At 41.2% G+C, this 20,769-nt stretch overlaps 1 protein-coding gene across 5 annotated transcripts in view; it reads right to left on the bottom strand.

Annotated features, from left to right (window-relative positions):
* Nucleotides 1-20,769, bottom strand: part of C17H2orf92 (chromosome 17 C2orf92 homolog) — a 432,030-nt gene that overhangs the window by 163,856 nt on the left and 247,405 nt on the right. For all 5 annotated transcript variants that reach the window (XM_077133807.1, XM_077133808.1, XM_077133809.1 and 2 more), the window contains one exon: nucleotides 14,013-14,114. In XM_077133807.1, the coding sequence (XP_076989922.1) occupies nucleotides 14,013-14,114 (102 nt within the window). The remainder of the gene's footprint in view (nucleotides 1-14,012; nucleotides 14,115-20,769) is intronic.

Genomic DNA, 20,769 nt, shown 5'->3' with positions numbered 1-20,769 from the left:
CAGAAGCAGGTGACAGCACCTAATCACCAAAGACAAGGTGGGCATGACTATCATAATGGACAGCAGACTCAAAGCAGCAGTCAAACTTATCTGACTAACCCCCAAAAGAGCCTCTTTTATTGCTCAGATGTGGCCTCTCTCTCCAGCCAACACAACAAGCAGTCTCACCACCCTACCCCTCTCTACATAGGACATGACTCCCAGGGGTGTGAACCTTCCTGGCAACATGGGACAGAGATCTTGGAATGAACGGAGACTCAGCATCAAGGGATTGAGAAAAACCCTAGAATGAACTGAGATTCAGCATCAAGGGATTGAGAAAACCTTCTTGACCAAAAGGGGGAAGAGGGAAATGAGACAAAGTGTCAATGGCTGAGAAATTCCAAACAGAGTCAAGAGGGTATCCTGGAGGTTATTCTTATGCATCAAATAGATATCATCTTGTTATTCAAGATGTAATGGAGAGGCTGGAGGGAACTGCCTGAAAATGTAGAGCTGTGTTCCAGTAGCCATGTTTCTTGAGGATGATTGAATAATGATACAGCTGTCACAATGTGACTGTATGATTGTGAAAACCTTGTCTCTGATGCTCCTTTTATCTACCTTGTCAACAGATGAATAGAACATATGGAATAAAAATAAATAACAGGGGGAACAAATGCTAAAATAAATTTAGTTTAAATGCTAGTGATCAATGAAAGTAAGGGGTAAGGGGTATGGTAGGTATAATCTTTTTTTTTTCTTTCCTGTGTTCATTTTATTTCTTTTTCTATTGTCTTTTTATTTCTTTTTCTGAATTAATGCAAATGTTCTAAGAAATGATGAATATGCAACTAAGTGATGATATTGTGAATTACTGATTATGTATGTTGTTTTATTTTGTTTCTTTATTTTTTTAATTAATAAATAAATTTTAAAAAATTATCTGACTAGCAGAGACTTATGGCACTGGCTAGGAGATCATGGAGTACCTAGAAGTAAATAGATGGGCAGTCTACTAAACTCTTCTATGATCTGTAAAAGCAGAACAGTTCTAGGTCAAGTGAATAAAAACCTAACCTGAATTAAAAAACAGAGAGTCACAGCCCCCTAATTAATTCCAAGATTTGAGACAGTTTATAGACCCAGAGTCCCTTGAATGAGGGGAGGACAGGTACCGTTGGGGAAGGACCCTGTTACACCACCAAACATTTACACTGTTAATCTTATTCCCAGCCTTCCTCCAAAAGACCTATGGCTTTTATACCAGGGTAAAGGTGCTTTGGGGAAAAGGAAAGGTCAGATATTTCTGGGATTATTAGACACTGGCTCAGAAGTGACAGTAATTTTAGAAGACCCAAAACGTCACTCTGGTCCACCAGTCAAAGTAGTGGCTGATGGAGGTTTGCTAGCTGCCAGAATGCAATATACCAGAAATGGAATGGCTTTTAAAAAGGGGGATTTAATCAGATGCTAGTTTACAGTTTCAAGGCTGAGAAAATGTCCCAATTGAAACAAGTCCATAGAAATGTCCAATCAAAGGCATCCAGGGAAAGATACCTTGGTTCAAGAAAGCCAATGAAGTTCAGGGTTTCTCTCTTAAGTAAGAAGGCATGTGGTGAACACAGTCAGAGTTTCTCTCTCATCTGGAAAGGCACATGGTGAACATGGTCAGGGTTCCTCTCTCATCTGGAAGGGCACGTGGCAAACACAGCATCATCTGATAGCTTCTCCTGGCTCCCTGTTTCATGAAGATCCCCGGGAGACATTTTCCCTCTTCATCTCCAAAGGTCGCTGGCTGGTGGACTCTGTTTCCCATAGCTATGTCATTTTGCTCTGCTCTCTCTGAATCTCCCATTCTCCAAAATGTTTCCTATTTTACAGAACTTCAGAAACTAATCAAGACCCACACAAATGGGCACAGACATGCCTTTACCTAATCTAGTTTATCAACCACATCTCCAGGGAGATGACCTCATTACAGTTTCAAACATACAATACTGAAAAGGGATTAGAAGAAATGGCTGCCTTTACAAAATGGGATTAGGACTACAACATGACTTTTCTAGGGTATATACATCATTTCAAACCAGCACAGGTGATAAATGGAATTTTAGCTCAGGTCCGTCTCACAGTGGGTCTCTACACCCATTTTGTGTTTATTCCCCTAGTTCCATAATGCATAATGGGAATAGACATACTCAGTAACTGGCAGAAACCCCACAGTGGTTCCCTGAATTGTTGGAGTGAGGGCCATTAAGGTAGGAAAGACTATTAGAATTGCTCCTACCCAGAAAAATAGTAAATTAGAAGCAAAATTGGATTTCTGGAAGGATTGCAGAGATTAGTGCCACTCTTAAAGACCTGAAGGATACAAGAATGGTGATTCCCAATTCATCCCATTCAACTTTCCTATTTGGCCTGTGCAGAAAACAGATGGTCTTAGAGGATGACAGTGGATTATCACCAACTTAATCAGGTTGTGACTGTAATTGCAGCTGCTGTTTCTGAGGTATTATCATTGCTTTAGCAACTCAAGACATCCCCTGTGACCTGATTTGCAGCTATTGATCTGGAAAATATTTATTCTCAATAGCTGTTCAGAAGGACCACCAGAAATAGTTTGCCTTCAGCTGGCAAGACCAGCAATATACCTTCTTGTCCTGCCTCAGGACAGGAACTGTCATAATCTTGTCCACAGGGATCTTTATCATTTCTCCCTCCCAGAAGACATCACACTGGTCCATTATATTGATGATATAATGTTCACTGGACCCCGTGAGCAGGAAGTAGCAACTTCTCTAGACTTATTGGTAAGGCATTTTGTGTGTCAGGGGATGGGAAATAAACCAAAAAAAAAAAAAAAAATACAGGGACCTTCCACTTCAGTGAAATTTCTAGGTATTCAGTGGTGTGGTGCATTTCGAGATATCCCTTCTAAGGTGAAGGATAAGCTGTTGCATCTGGCCCCTCCTACAACCAGAAAAGAGGCACATGCCTAGTCGGCTTCTTGGATTTTAGAGACAAAATATTCCTCACTTGGGTGTGTTACTTTGGTCCGTTTATGAGTGACCAGAAAAGCTGCAGGTTCTGAGCAGGGACCATAACAAGAGGAGGATCTGCCACAAGTCTAGGCTGCAGTGCTAGCTTCTCTGCCATTTGGGCCGTAGGATCCAGTAGATCCAATGTTTCTGGAGGTGTCAGTGACAAAGAGATGCTGCCTGGGGCCTTTGGCAGGCCCCTATAGGAGAATCACAACACAGACCCTTATGATTTTGGAGGAAAGCCTTGCCATCCTCTGCAAATAACTACTGCTTTGTGAAACAGCTTTTGACCTGCTACTGGGCCTTAGCAGAGACGGAATGCTCAACCATGGGCCATCTAGTTACCATGTGACCTGAGTTGCCTATCATAAGCTAGGTGACATCTGACCCACCATACCATAAAGTTAGGCATGCACAGCAATACTCCATCATAAAATGGAAATGGTATATACGAGATAGGGCTCGAGTGGCTCTAGAAGGCACAAGTGACATTAGAAAGTGGTCTAAATGCCCATGGTTCCCACTCCTGCCACCACTACCTTCTCTTTCCCACCCAGAGTTATACCACAAAGAGAAAGATAAATATCTCTGAGAACAGCAATAAACAGCACCTGGAGGTCAACCGACCCCACCTGAGAGAAGTCATCTATGGAGGAGAGTGGTACCACCCTAACACACCTGAGTGGGTCATCCACTGTTAAGTATCAAAAGGAGGGAGAAGGCTGAGGACAAAACCCCACATGAGTGAGTCATCTATGCCCAAGCATCCACCAAGAAGGCAAAAGGGGAGGGCAGTAAAATAATTAAGAAAAATTACAAAAGGAACAAAAACCTATAAAAGCAGATTGCTTACTCTAGAGTGCCGGGGGCCACTTGCCTTTCACTCTTTCATTGCAAGAGTGCCCTCATGTCATCCAACATAAATACTTATTATCCTTTCTAGAGTGCCCTCATGTCATCCAACATAAATACTTATTATCCTTCCTACCTGCTAACTCTAAGATAAATATATGCACACATATACAGTAAATCAACATTCCCCTTTTACAGCTTTCAGATGTCCACCTCTATGTGTTAACTGCAGTTCTACTTCTCCATACAGATTTCCTTTAAGCTGTAGAAAAATATCAAGTAATCACAATGATTTGGTATTTGTTCTGAGTCTTTTTCAATGTTTCTTGAAATTTCAGTAGGTAATCTCTTCACTTAATATAATACAGTTACATTTGGGGATATAAGACTCCAAAAATAAACAGTCAGAGTATTATGAAAATGAGTTCTGATTACCAGCCCCCTCTTTGATGAAAATGTGGAACTACGAGTCCAGAATATATTGCTCCCAATTCTGTAGCGGTGACCTAATAGAGCCAAGGCCGACTCTAGGACAGCCTGTGCAGGTGAGTGGGAACTCAGGTAATGGGAGCTTCCCAAAACTGAACCAGATACACATCTCCAGATGCACCACCTCCCTTCTACACATGGGGGCTGGTGTCAGAAAGACTGGGGACATCTGGAGAGGGAAGAACTAGTCTTGTTTCCTAGACATCAATCCCTGAAGGCCTAGGAGTAGGACTGCAGGACTTTCTGGATCAATTAACTCATTAAATCAAAGCCATCTCTCAGTCAGTCAATCACTTAGATACTTAAAGTAGATGTACCTAGGTATCTTTACAGCACACATGAAAGAGGAGCTAACCAAGAATCTGAGAGGAGGCAGATTCTGGGAAAGGGTCCATATTACATGTAGACATATTCCATTGCAAGTAAGAATCAGCAGGCATCATTCTGAGATCAACCTCTCCTATTCAACAGCTTCTGGCCCAGAGAGAAATATCAGGGCATACACTTCTTTGCAGTCCTTTCTCAGACCAAAGGCGATACACAGTCTTGACCCCTCATCCCAAAACACAGGCACCAGACAGGATAGATTTCAGTGGAACCTGGGCCCTTCCTTGTACATACAGCTGTGGGTTGGCACCGCTCTCTTGGACTTAGCTCTCTGCTAAAGAGGATCCACTGGGTCTTAGATCTTCTCAAATGTGAAATGAGGGACTTGGACTAGGACAGTGCATCCATCTGAAATCACCCTGGGGCTTTGACAACTCCTGATGCCAAGGGCCCCACAAACTGATCCTGGAGGCAGGATCGGGTGGCCTGTCTGTGGCAACACACCCAGGGGCGTCTCTGACTCCTTTAAGGCGGAGACCAGGAGAGAAGGTGTGTCTGCGCCTCAGAGCCTGGCTGTCTCTAACCTGCTCAGAAATCTCCTGGGTGCCTTGATCATAGCAGACGTGACTCAGCTGGTTCAGGTGGGGCCTGACGGGCTGCAGTGTAACGAACCCCCAGGCGATGTTCTGGTTGCTGGGCAGGGACCCTCATCTGGGGACCAAGGTCCTCCAAGTCACAGCGATCGTGTTCCACCTGTTCCTTTATTCCCTGGGAGGTGGACACTAGACTCCTGCCTCAAGCAAAGCACTTTCCATCCCTTCAAAACAACAGCATGTATCTGTGAGGAAACCAGGGACAGGCTTGCAATTCTATTCAAATAAACAATAAACATTACACTTTAGGAGCTACTTACCAAACATTTTAGCCATGCTTTTCTTGGGCTTATTTGAACTGGATGCAAATTCAGTATTTTTCAAGATCTGTGTCTGGGAATAATCTGTGAGTAAATAAACCTTTGCTGTGGTTACATCTTTCACTGGATCTGCAGGTATCCTCCTGACTTGTTTACCATTTGCCAGGCCTGCTCTGAGGGACTGGTCATGGATTATGGCCTTTCACTCCAAATTTGAAAGGCCTGTTTTTGTGACCAGTCAAGTTCTGTGGGACGTGGTCTTCTCGTCTGGAGCCTGGTGGGAAAGATGCCAGCCCACAGGACAGTTGTGTGTGAGGAAGGGGGCGGGGGGATTATTTCTTGACCTGTGGTGGAAACTGAAAGTGCCCTACTCTTACTACTCTCTTTTATCATCAACTATGAACTGAAGTAAATGATGCCCATTCAAGGATGGTTGTGTTATTGGTCAGGTGGGGGTGATAAAAGGGAGAGAGAGAGGCATATTCTAGATTTTTTAAAGCAAGATTTTCAATTCATTGAGCAATCATGCCAACAAAAGGCAACTTTGACCACGAGGGAAACATGAGGCTTTCTTATTGTGCAGAAGATTGAAAAAGGCCACCACGTACTCTGTACTCTGGCACACTCATGTAACTGGTGCCCTGCTGGCAACAGGGCCAGCTAAACCCTCCTCAGACTCAATAGTCTCAACATTGAGTTAATTTAGAGGCAGGAGGACCATTAGGAATAAATAATAAAGTTTATTAAAGAGAGAAAGTGTACATGTGTTCTAGTTTGCTAGTGGCTGGAATGCAACACACCAGAGATGGATTGGCTTTCTCTAAAAGGGGATTTATTTTAGTTAACACATAGTTCTTCAGAGGAAAGGCAGCTAATTTTCAACTGAGGTTCTTTCTTACACAGGAAGGCACAGGGTGATCTCTACTGGCCTTCTCTCCAGGACTCTAGGTTCCAACATCTTTCCCCAGGGCGATTCCTTTCTGCATCTCCAAAGGCCTGGGCTGAACTGCGAGTGCCGAGATGAGGTATGCTGAGCTGCTTAGGCTGTGCTATGCTGAGCTCTCTCATTTAAGCAGCAGCCAATTAAATCAAATATCATTCATTGCAGCAGGCATGCCTCCTAGCCAATTGCAGATGTAATCAGCAACAGATGAGGTTCACATGCCATTGGCTCATGTCCACAGAAATAGAACTAGGCACCTTCACCTGGTCAAGTTGACACCTGAACCTAACTACCACAACATGTTAAAGGGATAACGTCCTGTTCAAGGGAGAGGTATGCCCTGAGTGGGAATGGGTTCACTTGCTTTATTGGAAGATTTTTGCTAGTGGCAGGTTCCACAGTAACCTTTGAACACCAGGGGCTTACAAGGTTTGTATTAACCAAGTGCTTACATGGTTTGCATTAACCCAGAGTCTTCTTTGTTCGAGGGGTAGAAAGTTATCAGAAATTGTGGCCTGCTGTCATGTACCCAAGTTTGTCTTTGAGCAGATGTTGAACAGTCTTTATGACCCCATGCTTTTTGTCACTAAGAGTTTGTTTTGGACCCAGAATTTTACAAGATGTTATGGTTTGAGGAGGTGTTGATAGTTGGGGGGGGGGGGGGTTGAGAGCTTTGAGAGGGGAAATTTTTTAACCATGATGTTTGCGGCTGAAGTTGGCAGCTTTGCCTTAATTCCTTTGGAGCTACATAAGAAACTAGGGACCTGCAGTTGCCCATTAACTCTTTCAGAGCTGGACAAGAAACTAGGGCCCTGCAGTTGTCCTATTCTATCCTGCTTCATTCCCCTCCCCGCCCACACCAATAGAGTTAAATCTACTTAATCCTAAGGGGAGGTTGATGAATGGATTTTTTTATGTTTTTATAGAGTTGAGAGAGTATATATAATAATGTGCTTAACTGCTAGCAAATTTGGAGGCTCTGGGGGATATTGGAAAATGCAAATACATTATTACATACAATTTTCCCCTGTCCCACAACTTTTTTTTTATTGTTGTTAGAACAACTCAGCAAACTAAAATTCCAGTTTATTGTTGGACCACATTGTTTCACACATCCATCAAACAGGCCAAAAAATAATAATATACAACAATTTCGTAGACCGAAAGGAAAAAAGAAACCTTATCTTTGGCCTTTTAAACCATCTCATACAAACCAACTATTTATAGTACAGCTAATTACATACAAAAATAAAGTTACTGGAATGCTTGGAAAAAGATTGCATTTTTTATTATTTTTGCTTTTTTTTTTTACAAGTTTTTTTTTTCCTTTGAGATTGTAATGAAACATGGTCACACACAAGTAAAGTGAGAAGTAGGAAAGAAAACGCTCTGAAGGCTGGTTTGGTCATCCAAGATCATTAAAAATGGCTGACACCTTGCAATATGTACAAAAATATAAAATGTAAACAAAGAATACAAACATTTTCTTTTTTGAAGTATTTTTTAAGAAATAAAAAAGGTGCCTTGGAAGTTCTGGTTCTTTTTTTCCTCCCTGTTGCAAATTCACATCGTGGTTTTGGTTGACAGCGGCGAGGAGGTGCATCTACGGGCGGCGTTGCCCCAGAGGGTAGGCGGGTGGGCGGGCCTCCCCCCTCGAAGTGACAGGTTTAGATTCTGGGACGGGAAGCGGAGGGTGGATAGGTTCGGTGGCCCTTTTTTCTTACGCTTATTGTTTCCTTTTCTGCTGTCTCGTCGTGCTCACGCGTCTTCGGCTTCTTGGTGTCCACGTGATCATCTCCGTCATCTCCAGCTGCCCTTTTGGCCCGTAGCTGCCTCAGCCTCATCTTCCTCTCCATCCTCTTCCCCACCATCTCCTATTTCCTCCTCCTCCTCTTCCTTCCTACCTTCCTCTTCTTCACCTACCTCATTGTCAGCCTCCTGTTCCCCATTTTCCTTGTTAGCATTCCCATTAGCAGGCACCTCCCTTCCATTGTCCTCCTCTTCCATAACTTTCTTCTCTTTCAAATCTTGGTGGCGATTTCAGAGCTGATATCCATGGCCGCATGTGACACTGTGGGGCACGCTGGTGATCGATGCAATGATTAAAAAGAAAGTGACAGTTCGGGGGCTCTGGCAGTAGAGCTGCAAGTGTCCGCGGTCGAAGTGGCTGCACCTAGTGGGGAGCTGCACCCAGAAATAGGGCAAAGATGGCTTTTCCGAGCAGCCAGTTCCACAACTCTTACAATCTTTCCCCTGTCTTTTCTGCATAAATCCCTGAGGGTGTGAACCGGAGGCTACTAGTTTACAGCTTGCAAAATTAAGAAATGAGATACAATAGCATTTGGGAGAGGCAAGTATGCTCTGCCTTGCTTAGAGTTGCCCTGCCCCTCTGTTTATGTATTTGTCATATAATAAAGTTTTGGTTACACTTTAATGTGGATGGCCATCTTAAGTTCTGGTGTGCAGTTAAGTTAGAAGAGTTCCGGTGCCCAGGATGCCACCTTTAGTAACTAACCCGAGTAACCTGTTCCAAACAGATGTCAGAGATGGGCAGGTCTTGTTTAAATGTACTCTGACAATAGAAATAACATATAGAATAGAGAGGGAAAAGTTATAGAGAGTATTAGAATTAAGTAGTTGCCACCTTGGGGACATGGGTGTTTAACAGTTATTATTTAATTGCTCCAGTTAACTGAAGACAGTGGAAGAATATGTCAAGGGAGGTTAGAATTACTTGAAGCTGGAACATCTTTGCATAACTAAGCGTCAGCTTGGTTGTGGAATGCTTTCATAGATGCAACTTAATTAAGGAAGACGGATAAACTTAGATGAAGCAGGAAAGAAACCTGGGGTCTTAATGTAAATATTTAGTAGGTACCCAAATGGGAAGGTTTTTCTTTTGAGAGTAAAATTATTGTAAAGGTTTTTTGCACTGGCTTTAGTAAATATGTAAATACTTTATTAAAACAGAGGTCTAGTTTCTTTTGCTGACATAGCTAGTTATATTAGTTACGCTAGTTATGTTAGTTGATGTTGCTTTGCATTTTTAAAACTTTTTTTCGTTGAAGATGAATTTTTTTATTGATTTTTAAATTTTTTTAAAAATTACAAGAAACACATTCTTAATATATGATCATTCCGTTCTACATATATAATCAGTAATTCACAATATCATCACATAGTTGCATATTCATCATCATGATCATTTCTTAGAACATTTGCATCAATTCAGAAAAAAAATAAAAAGACAACAGAAAAATAAAATGAAAGCAGAAAAAAAAATTATACATACCATACCCCTTACCCCTCCCTTTCATTGATCACTAGCATTTCAAACTAAATTTATTTTAACATTTGTTCCCCCTATTATTTACTTTTATTCCATATGTTCTACTCGGAAGATGAATTTTTGACTTGTAGTTTACTGCAAATACTTTTAGAGAAGCATTAGAGTGAAACAGTATAGTTGACAAGGAAATTTGATTATAACACCGAACATTTTTTATGCAACTTGTAATATATTAAATGAATTTAACTATTTTAATACTTTCATTTTTATAAGGTAAAATAATTTTGCAACTGTTTGGAATAAAAAGATATTCTTTATGGTTTGACCTTGAGAAAGCAAAATGTTAAAGGTTGTCAGGTTTGAAACAATACGTGCTTTCCTATTTAATTAAAGCTGAGGGGGAAAAAAGCTAAGTTTTACAAAAGTGAGTTTTGTTTTTGAACAACTAAGGATATGCTAATGTTAACACAAACACAAGAAGTTATTTTTTGAGACTTTTTTGCTCTTTACACTGACTACTTAAGGAAAATTTATTACGAAAAACGGAATAATAATCCAAGAAAACTTTGTCCCTTTAACAGAAAACTTAGGGAAGCAGCTGGACTAGCTAAGCAGGAAAGCAATGAGGATTTCTTTGGCTTATCCCAACAACTTTTAAATTAGCACCTGCAAAGGAGGACATGTGAGAGAAGTGAGAGAAGAGAGAGTCTGTTAAAGTGGCCAGGAGGAAAGGACAGAAGGAGGGGATTTTTAAGGTGGTTGGCAGGACCAGATGTCATAGTAACTGAACCTGTCTCAAAATGTCTCTCAGACCAGACTTGAGTAAGAAGCCCAGGGGATTCTGCAAAATCCATTCTTCAGGGCCACAGCAAGGAACCACCATAGGCAAAGAAGTTGCAGAGGCAGAGATTTCATTTGGCTAAGGCCCAACTCATTCTGAGGGAGTAGAAAGTGGATAAGTTCAAGGGGAATAGAGGAGCTTGCCTAGTGTGACCAAGGAGCCAATCACAAAGAATAAAGTGTGAGAGGAGTGCTTAAAGAATGGTAGCAGGGGAACGGCGAGGAAATAGGACTGGGCAGGGCCAGGGATCACTGTCTCTAATTAGCCAATAAGGAAAGCTTCCTGGAGGATCTCCCTCTATTTGTTTATGGTAGAGTTTTAGAAGAAAACGAACAAACAAACAAAAGAAAGAGGGGAGGGAAGAGTCTGAACAGTGAAGGAGCCAGAGAAAAAGATGTTGTGAGTCAGGAGTAGAGAGGATGGGAAGAAAAGAAGGTTAGAAGCTGCAGAAATTTCTTGTGAGTCTCCATCTGGAGTCGGGTGCCATGGGCAGTGAGGGAGAGATGGTAGGAGAGCTCATTCATACAGTATGAAGTGAGCCAGATGCCAAGTGGTGCACAAATGCAATGAGGGAAGCAAGCATGAGTATAATCGAGAAAAGTAAGAGGAAGATGAGTAGCAAGCGCCAGTGTCTTACATGGAAGATGCTGCTCTTGGAATCCCTCCTGACTGGCTTGTCAGGACTCTGAGTCTATATTTGGAAGGGGCTCACAGAGTCTGCTGCTATACCTATTTGATCTGTGTGTTAAGCAGAAGGAATGTCTGATTTTGTCACTGTATTTGAAATACAGGTGCAAGGGCAAATGGGGTACACCATTAACCTTCCATAGGAACATCCAATAGTTGTAAGACTAGGGCTGACACTCATGTGACTACCTCTGGATGGGAAGTAATTGTGCTAAATGACTGTAGCAACCTATGGAGAGCATCAGCTATATTTTCACACTTCTCTTGAACTTTATGATTGTCTCAGTGACCTGAATTTTATCTGGATGGAATGTCATAGCCAGACATTTATTCTACCGCCAAAGGAGTAGGAAAGCTGGCCAGGGTGAAGAAATCTACCCCCCAATGATGAGAAGGTTGGCAGGGTCCAAGCATCAAACTTTCCTTAGTGTCTGTTCTAGTTTGCTAGCTGCCAGAATGCAATATACCAGAATCAAAATGGCTTTTAAAAAGGGGAATTTAATAAGTTGCTAGTTTACAGTTCTAAGGCCGAGAAATTGTCCCAATTAAAACAAGCCTATAGAAATGTCCAATCTAAGGCATCCATCCAGGGAAAGATACCTTGGTTCAAGAAGGCCAATGAAGTTCAGGGTTTCTCTCACAAGTGAGAAGGCACATGGCAAACACAGGGTTTCTCTCTCAGCTGGAAGGGCACATGGCGAATATGGCATCATCTGCTAGCTTTCTCTCCTGGCTTCTGGTTTCATGAAGCTCCCCGGGAGGTGTTTTCCTTCTTCATCTCCAAAGGTTGCTGGCTGGTGGACTCTCTGCTCTGTGGTGCTGCAGCATTCTCTGCTCTCGCGGAATCTCTTATTCTCCCAAATGTTTCCTCTTTTATAGGACTCCAGTAAACCAATCATGACCGACCCAAATGGGTGGAGACATATCGTCACTTAATCCAGTTTAACAACCACTCTTGACTAAATCACATCATCCAGGGAGATGATCTGATTATAATTTCAAACATACAGTATTGAATAGGGATTATTCTACCTTTATGAAATGGGGTTTTGATTAAAATACGGATTTTCTAGGGGGTATACTTCCTATCAAACCAGCACAGTATCACAGAGCAACAAAGAAGTTCTGTAAGAATGTAACTTTCCAGGAAAAAAAAAAACAGTGATAAAGTTAATAGTCATTAGATTTACTAACAGTAATCTGCAGATTACATTGAGTTATCTCTGCTCACGACACCAATAAACTCTAAAGGAACTTTGGTGGACAGGCATATGTGTATGGTGCATATATTCAAGTATGACCACTATAACACAAAAGACAACAAACCACAATTCTGTTTCTGAGACACTGATGAATAATTGGAATTATTAGATATTTTTAATCATGAACATACTTTGCTAAATAAAATTGTCATACTATGTCATCAAATAAGCAGGATTCAACATTGTGCAGGCCAAATTTGGGGTCTGAATCACATCTCCCATAAAACATGCTTTTGTCCCAACCCCCAGTCCTGTAGGTGTGAACTCATGCATATATTGGATCTTCTAAAATCCTGTTAAAATGAGGTCAAATAGAATCTGAGTGTTCCTTAATCCAGTATGGCTGGAGTCCTTAGAAGGAGAGGAACTTACACATGGAAGTGGAAACCAAAGGCAGAGACCAAGGAGACTGATGGTCCTGAGACAAGAGCGAGAGTGACTGTCAGCAAGCCTCCACCAGCACGCTAAGTCTCAGGAGGAGCATGGACTCCGATACCATGTTTTTGGACTTCTAGCCTCCACAGCCGTGAGAAAAGAAATTGCTGTTCCTTAAGGCAAACATCTGTACTATTTATGGCAACAGCCATGTCAAACTCAGTTATCAAGACTATATGGTAAAATATCAAGTTTTACCTTATTTCTCTAGTTTATAAAATGCATTGGCAATGCACATATGTCATAAAATCTGTTTACTCATAGTCTCATCATTTTAACAAGGCACAAATACCTGCCTTATCCTGATACCTAAATCTCTTTTTTCAATTTTCTGCCTAATGCACACAGAGTGCACGTTTAAGCCTTTCCCTGTATTTCTGTACACATAGGGTTAATTGCTATGTTTCATGCTTATGTAGCTACTTCTTCCTCTCGGCTTCAGCTTTTGAGCTCCAGTGAAAAGGAGAAGTCTGCCCTGCTCCTCCAGGCAAAACTTGTAGCCTGGCTGATGCAGCAGAGTAGGAAGATATGTAGCCACATGGGAAGGCTGGCCTTTCCCGAGCCTGCCAGTGACAAGGGCTCTCAGGCACATGGAACTGGAAGTGTTCTTGCATAGGAAAAAAGCTCCACTAAAAGGAGCTTTTCCTACCAGGAACGGTGGACCACACTTGCAAAGTCACATCTTGTCTCTGAACACTGTCCAGAGAATGAGAACCCGCCTGACATGGGCACTTCAGGAATCACCCCAATACAAGGATATTTACACTTAGACCATAGACTTCCATAGCAGGTTGAAGGTTGCATGGAGGATTTGGACAAGGCTTTCTTTATCATCTCAATTTGCTGTTGTCTCAGAAGATTAAAGAATGACGGAAGGATGGGGTAGGACATTGACACAATAAGTAGGGCTTTAGAAGATGAGCACATACAAGTCTAAAAAGACATACTTACTTGGATTTATGATGTTCTTTGTAGATGACTTGGCTGCTGTACTCACATCATGAAATCTTGGTTTATATGTAAAATTGTAGAGCCTATGCCTTAGAATTTCATCTCGAGTAAAGGAAATAAATGAAAATTAATACCAGCAATATCACATTGAGCTACTTTGCTCTGTATATACTTAGAGCTGTCCACAAATACAGTGAATAAATGACACAAACTCAATGGATATGTGACTATATGTTCTAAAACACTTTGTTTCTAGAAGGGGTGCTCCCCTGACCTAAATCATTTATGAAAAATTATGATTGCACTAAATATTCTGGTCAGTAAACATTGCCTATTACAAAACATACATCTCACACCTTTGCTCCAAAACTCTCAGTGTTTACTGTCAAAATTTTCCTTTCAGTATCTCTTATCATTCCAACACCCATCTCTGAATTTCAGCTGCTGTCCCATAAAAATGGGGGAGGGTGGGAGTTAGAAATGATACATAACAGTTTTTTTTAATTCAGAATGCTTTCTGTTCATAAACCTATTGCTCATACCTCATTGTTGCATTTTCTAAAAATTATGCTAAATCAATGTTCCCTTTTAAAGCTTTCCAGTGTGCACATCTCTGCACTGAGAACAGTTTTATTCCCCATACATGCTTCCTTTACTAACTGCAGAAAAATATCAATAGTAATGACACTGATTTTTAATTTGTTCTGAGTCCTTTCAAAGTTTGCAGGACTTTTAGTGGCTGAGTGGCTAACTCACTTAATAGAATACATGCTTACATTGGGAATACATGACTACAAAAAAATTAAGTCAGAATCATTAGGACAGTGAGCTCTCATCACCAGCCCCTTCTTTGATAAAAGGTTGACCTATGAGTCCTGAGAATGTTCCTCAAACACAACCCAGTAATGTACTGGTGACCAACCGCGTAAAGCCCAACCTGGGAGGGACAGCACAGGTGCGTTTCCTCAGGTGACATGAACCTCCCAAACCTTAACTAGACACACACCACAGATGCACTTGTGCCCCTCTACACGTGGGGGCTGGTCCAGAGAGACTGGGGCCACCTGGAGAGGGAAGAGCAGATCTCTGCTTCCCAGACATCAAGCCCTGAAATCCTAGGAGAGGGACTGTGGAGTTTCTGGATCAATTCATTCATTACACATGGTCATCTACCACTCAGTCAGGCACTTAGATATTTAAAGCAGATGTTCTAAGGTATCTTTACAGCACACTTGGAAGAGGCATCAACCAAGAATTCCTGAGAGGAGGCAGATCCTGGGAAAGGGTCCGGATCACTTATAGAGATGTCACCTTTATAATCAGAAATCAGCAGGCATCACACAACCTCTCCCACTCAACAGCTCCCAACCCAGACAGAGGCATCAGGGCTCACAATTCCTTGTAAACCTTCTCAGGGAAAGGCGATACTCAGTCTCAACCCCTGACCCCAAAGAACAGGCACCAGACAGGAGAGATTCCAAGGAAATTTGTCCCCTTCTTGAGCACACAGCTCAAGCTGTAGGTTTGCACCTTTCTTCTCTGGCTCAACTTTCTGCTAAAGAGGAATTCCCTGGGTCCATAGGTAGTCTAAAATGTGAAATGAGGGACTTAGACTGGGGCAGTGAGTCCACCTGGAATCACCTGGGGGCTGCGTACTTTGAAAACTCTTGATACCACAGTCCCAGCACAGAGCACGGAAATTGATACCAGACACAGGACCAGAGAGCCTGCTTGTGGCAAAATCCCCTAGGGCATTTCTTGCTCCTTCAGGACTGAGACTCGGGGGGAGGTCTATCTGAGCCTTGGAGTCTGGCTGTCTCTAACCTACTCAGAATCTCCTGGGTGCCTTGATCATGGCAGATGTGACTCAGCTGGTTGAGGTGAGGCTTGACAGGCTCCAGCTTAACGCCCCCAGGCAATGCTCAGGATGCTGGGCAGGGACCCTGCTCTCAAGACCAAGGTCCTTCAAGTCACAGTGATCATGTTCCACCTGTTCCTTAATCTCCTGGGAGGTGGACACTAGGCTTGTCTCCAGCAAGGCACTTTCCATCCCCTCAAATCAAAGATCAGGTAACTGGGAGGAAACCACTGACAAGCCTGCAATTCTATTCAAATAAACAATAAATCCTACACCTAAGGAAGCTACTCACTAAACATTTTAGCACTGTTATCCTCTGGCTTAACTGAACTGGATGCAAATTCAGTCTTTTCCAAGATCTGTGTCTGGGAATAACCTGTGAGAAAATAAACTCTTTCTCTGGTTAAATCTTTCATTGGATCTGCAGGTATCATTCAGAATTGTTACCATTTGCAAGGCCTGCTCTGAGGGATTGGACATTGGTTGTGGCATTCCATTCCAAATGTGAAAGGTCTGTGGTCGTGGCCAGTGAAGTGCTGTGGAACTTGGTCGTCTGTGCACACAGGGGCTGACTGTGTGCAAGCAAGGGGAAGAATATTTCGTAACCCAAAGTGGAAATGGAAAAGTGCCCTACTCTTACTTTTCACTGTTACCATCTACTATGACATGCAGTAAATGACACCCAATCATGGAAGGTTATTTTATTGGTCAATTGAGGGATGGTGAAAAGGAGAGGGATGAGCATTCAGTTTTTTTAAAGCAAAATTTTCATTTCATTTAGGATTCATGCCAAAAAGGGTGACTTTGACCATGTTGGAAACATGTGGCTTTCTTATTCTACAGAAGATTGAAATATGCCACAAAATACTCTTCCCTCATGCAAACTTTGAGTCTATATTTGGAAGGGGCTCACAGGGCCTGCCACTATACTTACTCAATCTGTTTTTTAAGCAGAAGTAATGTCTGATGTTGTCATTGACTATAGTCGAAATTTAGGTGCAAGGATGAATGGGGTGGGTCATTGACCCTCCATAGGACCATCGAGTTGTTGTAAGTCTAGGGCTGACACTCACGTGGCTACTCCTAGGTGGGAAGGAATTGTGCTAAATAAACGTAGCAACCTGCGGAAAGCATGAGCTCTATTTTCAGGCTTTCTTGAAGGTTGTGGAATCTTAGTGTTCAGATCCTTTATCTTGATCAAAGGTCATGGTCAGACTTTTATTACAGTCCCCAGGAGAGATGGAAAGCAGTCCAGGGTAGAGAAAGTTATACCCCAATGATGAGCAGGTTGGCAGGGCCCCAGCACCCACCTTTCCTGGGGGTCAAAGGGCACTCAGAAAATGTCTGCAAGGACGTGACTTTCTAACACAAATCAGTGATAAGCTCATATTCACAGGGTTTACTGATAGTAATCTGCACCTCTGCTTCTGCGACATTGGTGAATGATTAGAAATAGATATTTTTAATCATATGCACACACTTTGATAAATGCATTTGTCATACTCTGTCTTTAAAATAAGCTTGAATCAACGTCATGCAGGCAAAAGGCATTTGGGGGATTGAACCACGTCTCCCATAATATATGCTTTGTCCCAATCCCCAGTTGGGTAGGAACTCATTTGTACAATGGATTTTTGAAGATCCTTAATCTTCCTTAATTAATTAATATTCCTTAATCCAGTATGACAGGAGTCCTTAGAAAGAGAGGAACTTCCACACAGAAGTGGAAATCAAAGGCAGAGACCAAGGAGACTGATGGTCCTGAGACAGAGCGAGAGGGTGGCTGTCAGCAAGCCTCCACCAGCACGCTAAGTCTCAGGAGGAGCATGGACTCTGATACCATGATTTTGGACTTTTAGCCTCCACAACCGTGAGAAAAGAAATTGCTGTTCCTTAAGGCAAACATCTGTGCTATTTATGGCAACAGCCATGTCAAACTCAGTTATCAAGACTATATGGTAAAATATCAAGTTTTACCTTATTTCTCTAGTTTATAAAATGCATTGGCAATGCACATATGTCATAAAATCTGTTTACTCATAGTCTCATCATTTTAACAAGGCACAAATACCTGCCTTATCCTGATACCTAAATCTCTTTTTTCAATTTTCTGCCTAATGCACACAGAGTGCACTTTATTATTATTATTAATTAAAAAAAAATTAACTAACACAACATTTAGAAATCATTCCATTCTACATATGCAATCAGTAATTCTTAATATCATCACATAGGTGTATGGTCAACATTTCTTAGTACATATGCATCGATTTAGAGAAAGAAATAGCAAGACAACAGAAAAAGAAATAAAATGATAATATAGAGAGAAAATAAAAATAAAAAGTACTAAAACATATAAGAAAAAAAAACTATAGCTCAGATGCAGCTTCATTCAGTGTTTTAACATAATTACATTACAATTAGGTAGTATTGTGCTGACCTTTTTTTTTTTTTTTTTTAGAAATCATACCATTCTACATATGCAATCAGTAATTCTTAACATCATCACATAGATGCATGATCATCGTTTCTTAGTACATTTGCATCGGTTTAGAAGAACTAGCAATATAACCGAAAAAGATATAGAATGTTAATATAGAGAAAAAAAATAAAAGTAATAATAGTAAGAACAAAACAAAACAAAAACCTATAGCTCGGATGCAGCTTCATTCAGTGTTTTAACATGATTACATTACAATTAGGTAGTATTGTGCTGTCCATTTTTGAGTTTTTGTATCTAGTCCTATTGCACAGTCTGTATCCCATCAGCTCCAATTACCCATTATCTTACCCTGTTTCTAACTCCTGCTGAACTCTGTTACCAATGACATATTCCAAGTTTATTCTCGAATGTCAGTTCACATCAGTGGGACCATACAGTATTTGTCCTTTAGTTTTTGGCTAGACTCACTCAGCATAATGTTCTCTAGGTCCATCCATGTTATTACATGCTTCATAAGTTTATCCTGCCTTAAAGCTGCATAATATTCCATCGTATGTATATACCACAGTTTGTTTAGCCACTCGTCTGTTGATGGACATTTTGGCTGTTTCCATCTCTTTGCAATTGTAAATAATGCTGCTATAAACATTGGTGTGCAAATGTCCGTTTGAGTTTTTGCCCTTAATTCCTTTGAGTAGATTTCCAGCAATGGTATTGCTGGGTCGTATGGCAATTCTATATTCAGCTTTTTGAGGAACCGCCAAACTGCCTTCCACAGTGGTTGCACCATTTGACATTCCCACCAACAGTGGATAAGTGTGCCTCTTTCACCGCATCCTCTCCAGCACTTGTCATTTTCTGTTTTGTTGATAATGGCCATTCTGGTGGGTGTGAGATGATATCTCATTGTGGTTTTGATTTGCATTTCTCTAATGGCCAGGGACATTGAGCATCTCTTCATGTGCCTTTTGGCCATTCGTATTTCCTCCTCTGAGAGGTGTCTATTCAAGTCTTTTTCCCATTTTGTAATTGGGTTGGCTGTCTTTTTGTTGTTGAGTCGAACAATCCCATTATAAATTCTGGATACTAGACCTTTATCTGATATGTCGTTTCCAAATATTGATTCCCATTGTGTAGGCTGTCTTTCTACTTTCTTGATGAAGTTCTTTGATGCACAAAAGTGTTTAATTTTGAGGAGATCCCATTTATTTATTTCCTTCTTCAGTGCTCTTGCTTTAGGTGTAAGGTCCATAAAACCGCCTCCAACTGTAAGATTCATAAGATATCTCCCTACATTTTCTTCTAACTGTTTTATGGTCTTAGACCTAATGTTTAGATCTTTGATCCATTTTGAGTTAACTTTTGTGTAGGGTGTGAGATATGGGTCTTCTTTCATTCTTTTGCATATGGATATCCAGTTCTCTAGGCACCATTTATTTTTTTTTTTTATCATTGTTTCTTAGTACATTTGCATCGGTTTAGAGGAACTAGCAACACAACAGAAAAAGATATAAAATGTTAATATAAAGAAAAGAAATAAAAGTAGTAATAATAGTAAAAAACAACAACAACAAACAAACCAACAAGCAAACAAAAACAAAAAAAAACCCTATAGCTCAGATGCAGCTTCATTCAGTATTTTAACATGATTACTTTACAATTAGGTATTATTGTGCTGTCCATTTTTGAGTTTTTGTATCTAGTCCTGTTGCACAGTCTGTATCCCTTCAGCTTCAATTACCCATTGTCTTACCCTGTTTCTAACTCCTGCTGAACTCTGTTACCAATGACATATTCCAAGTTTATTCTCGAATGTCCGTTCACATCAGTGGGACCATACAGTATTTGTCCTTTAGTTTTTGGCTGGATTCACTCAGCATAATATTCTCTAGGTCCATCCATGTTATTACATGGTTCATAAGTTTATCTTGTCTTAAAGCTGCATAATATTCCATCGTATGTATATACCACAGTTTGTTTAGCCACTCTTCTGTTGATGGAGATTTTGGCTGTTTCCATCTCTTTGCAATTGTAAATAACGCTGCTATAAACACTGGTGTGCAAATGTCCGTTTGTGTCTTTGCCCTTAAGTCCTTTGAGTAGATACCTAGCAATGGTATTGCTGGGTCGTATGGCAATTCTATATTCAGCATTTTGAGGAACCGCCAAACTGCCTTCCACAGTGGTTGCACCCTTTGACATTCCCACCAACAGTGGATAAGTGTGCCTCTTTCTCCGCATCCTCTCCAGCACTTGTCATTTTCTGTTTTGTTGATAATGGCCATTCTGGTGGGTGTGAGATGATATCTCATTGTAGTTTTGATTTGCATTTCTCTAATGGCCAGGGACATTGAGCATCTCTTCATGTGCCTCTTGGCCATCCGTATTTCTTCTTCTGGTAGGTGTCTGTTTAAGTCTTTTTCCCATTTTGTAATTGGGTTGGCTGTCTTTTTGTT

The sequence above is a fragment of the Tamandua tetradactyla genome, chromosome 17 (assembly GCF_023851605.1).
Source record: "Tamandua tetradactyla isolate mTamTet1 chromosome 17, mTamTet1.pri, whole genome shotgun sequence".
Taxonomy (NCBI): Eukaryota; Metazoa; Chordata; class Mammalia; order Pilosa; family Myrmecophagidae; genus Tamandua; species Tamandua tetradactyla.
Note: the sequence above shows the minus strand (reverse complement) of the source record. Positions and strands in the feature narration are given on the sequence as shown.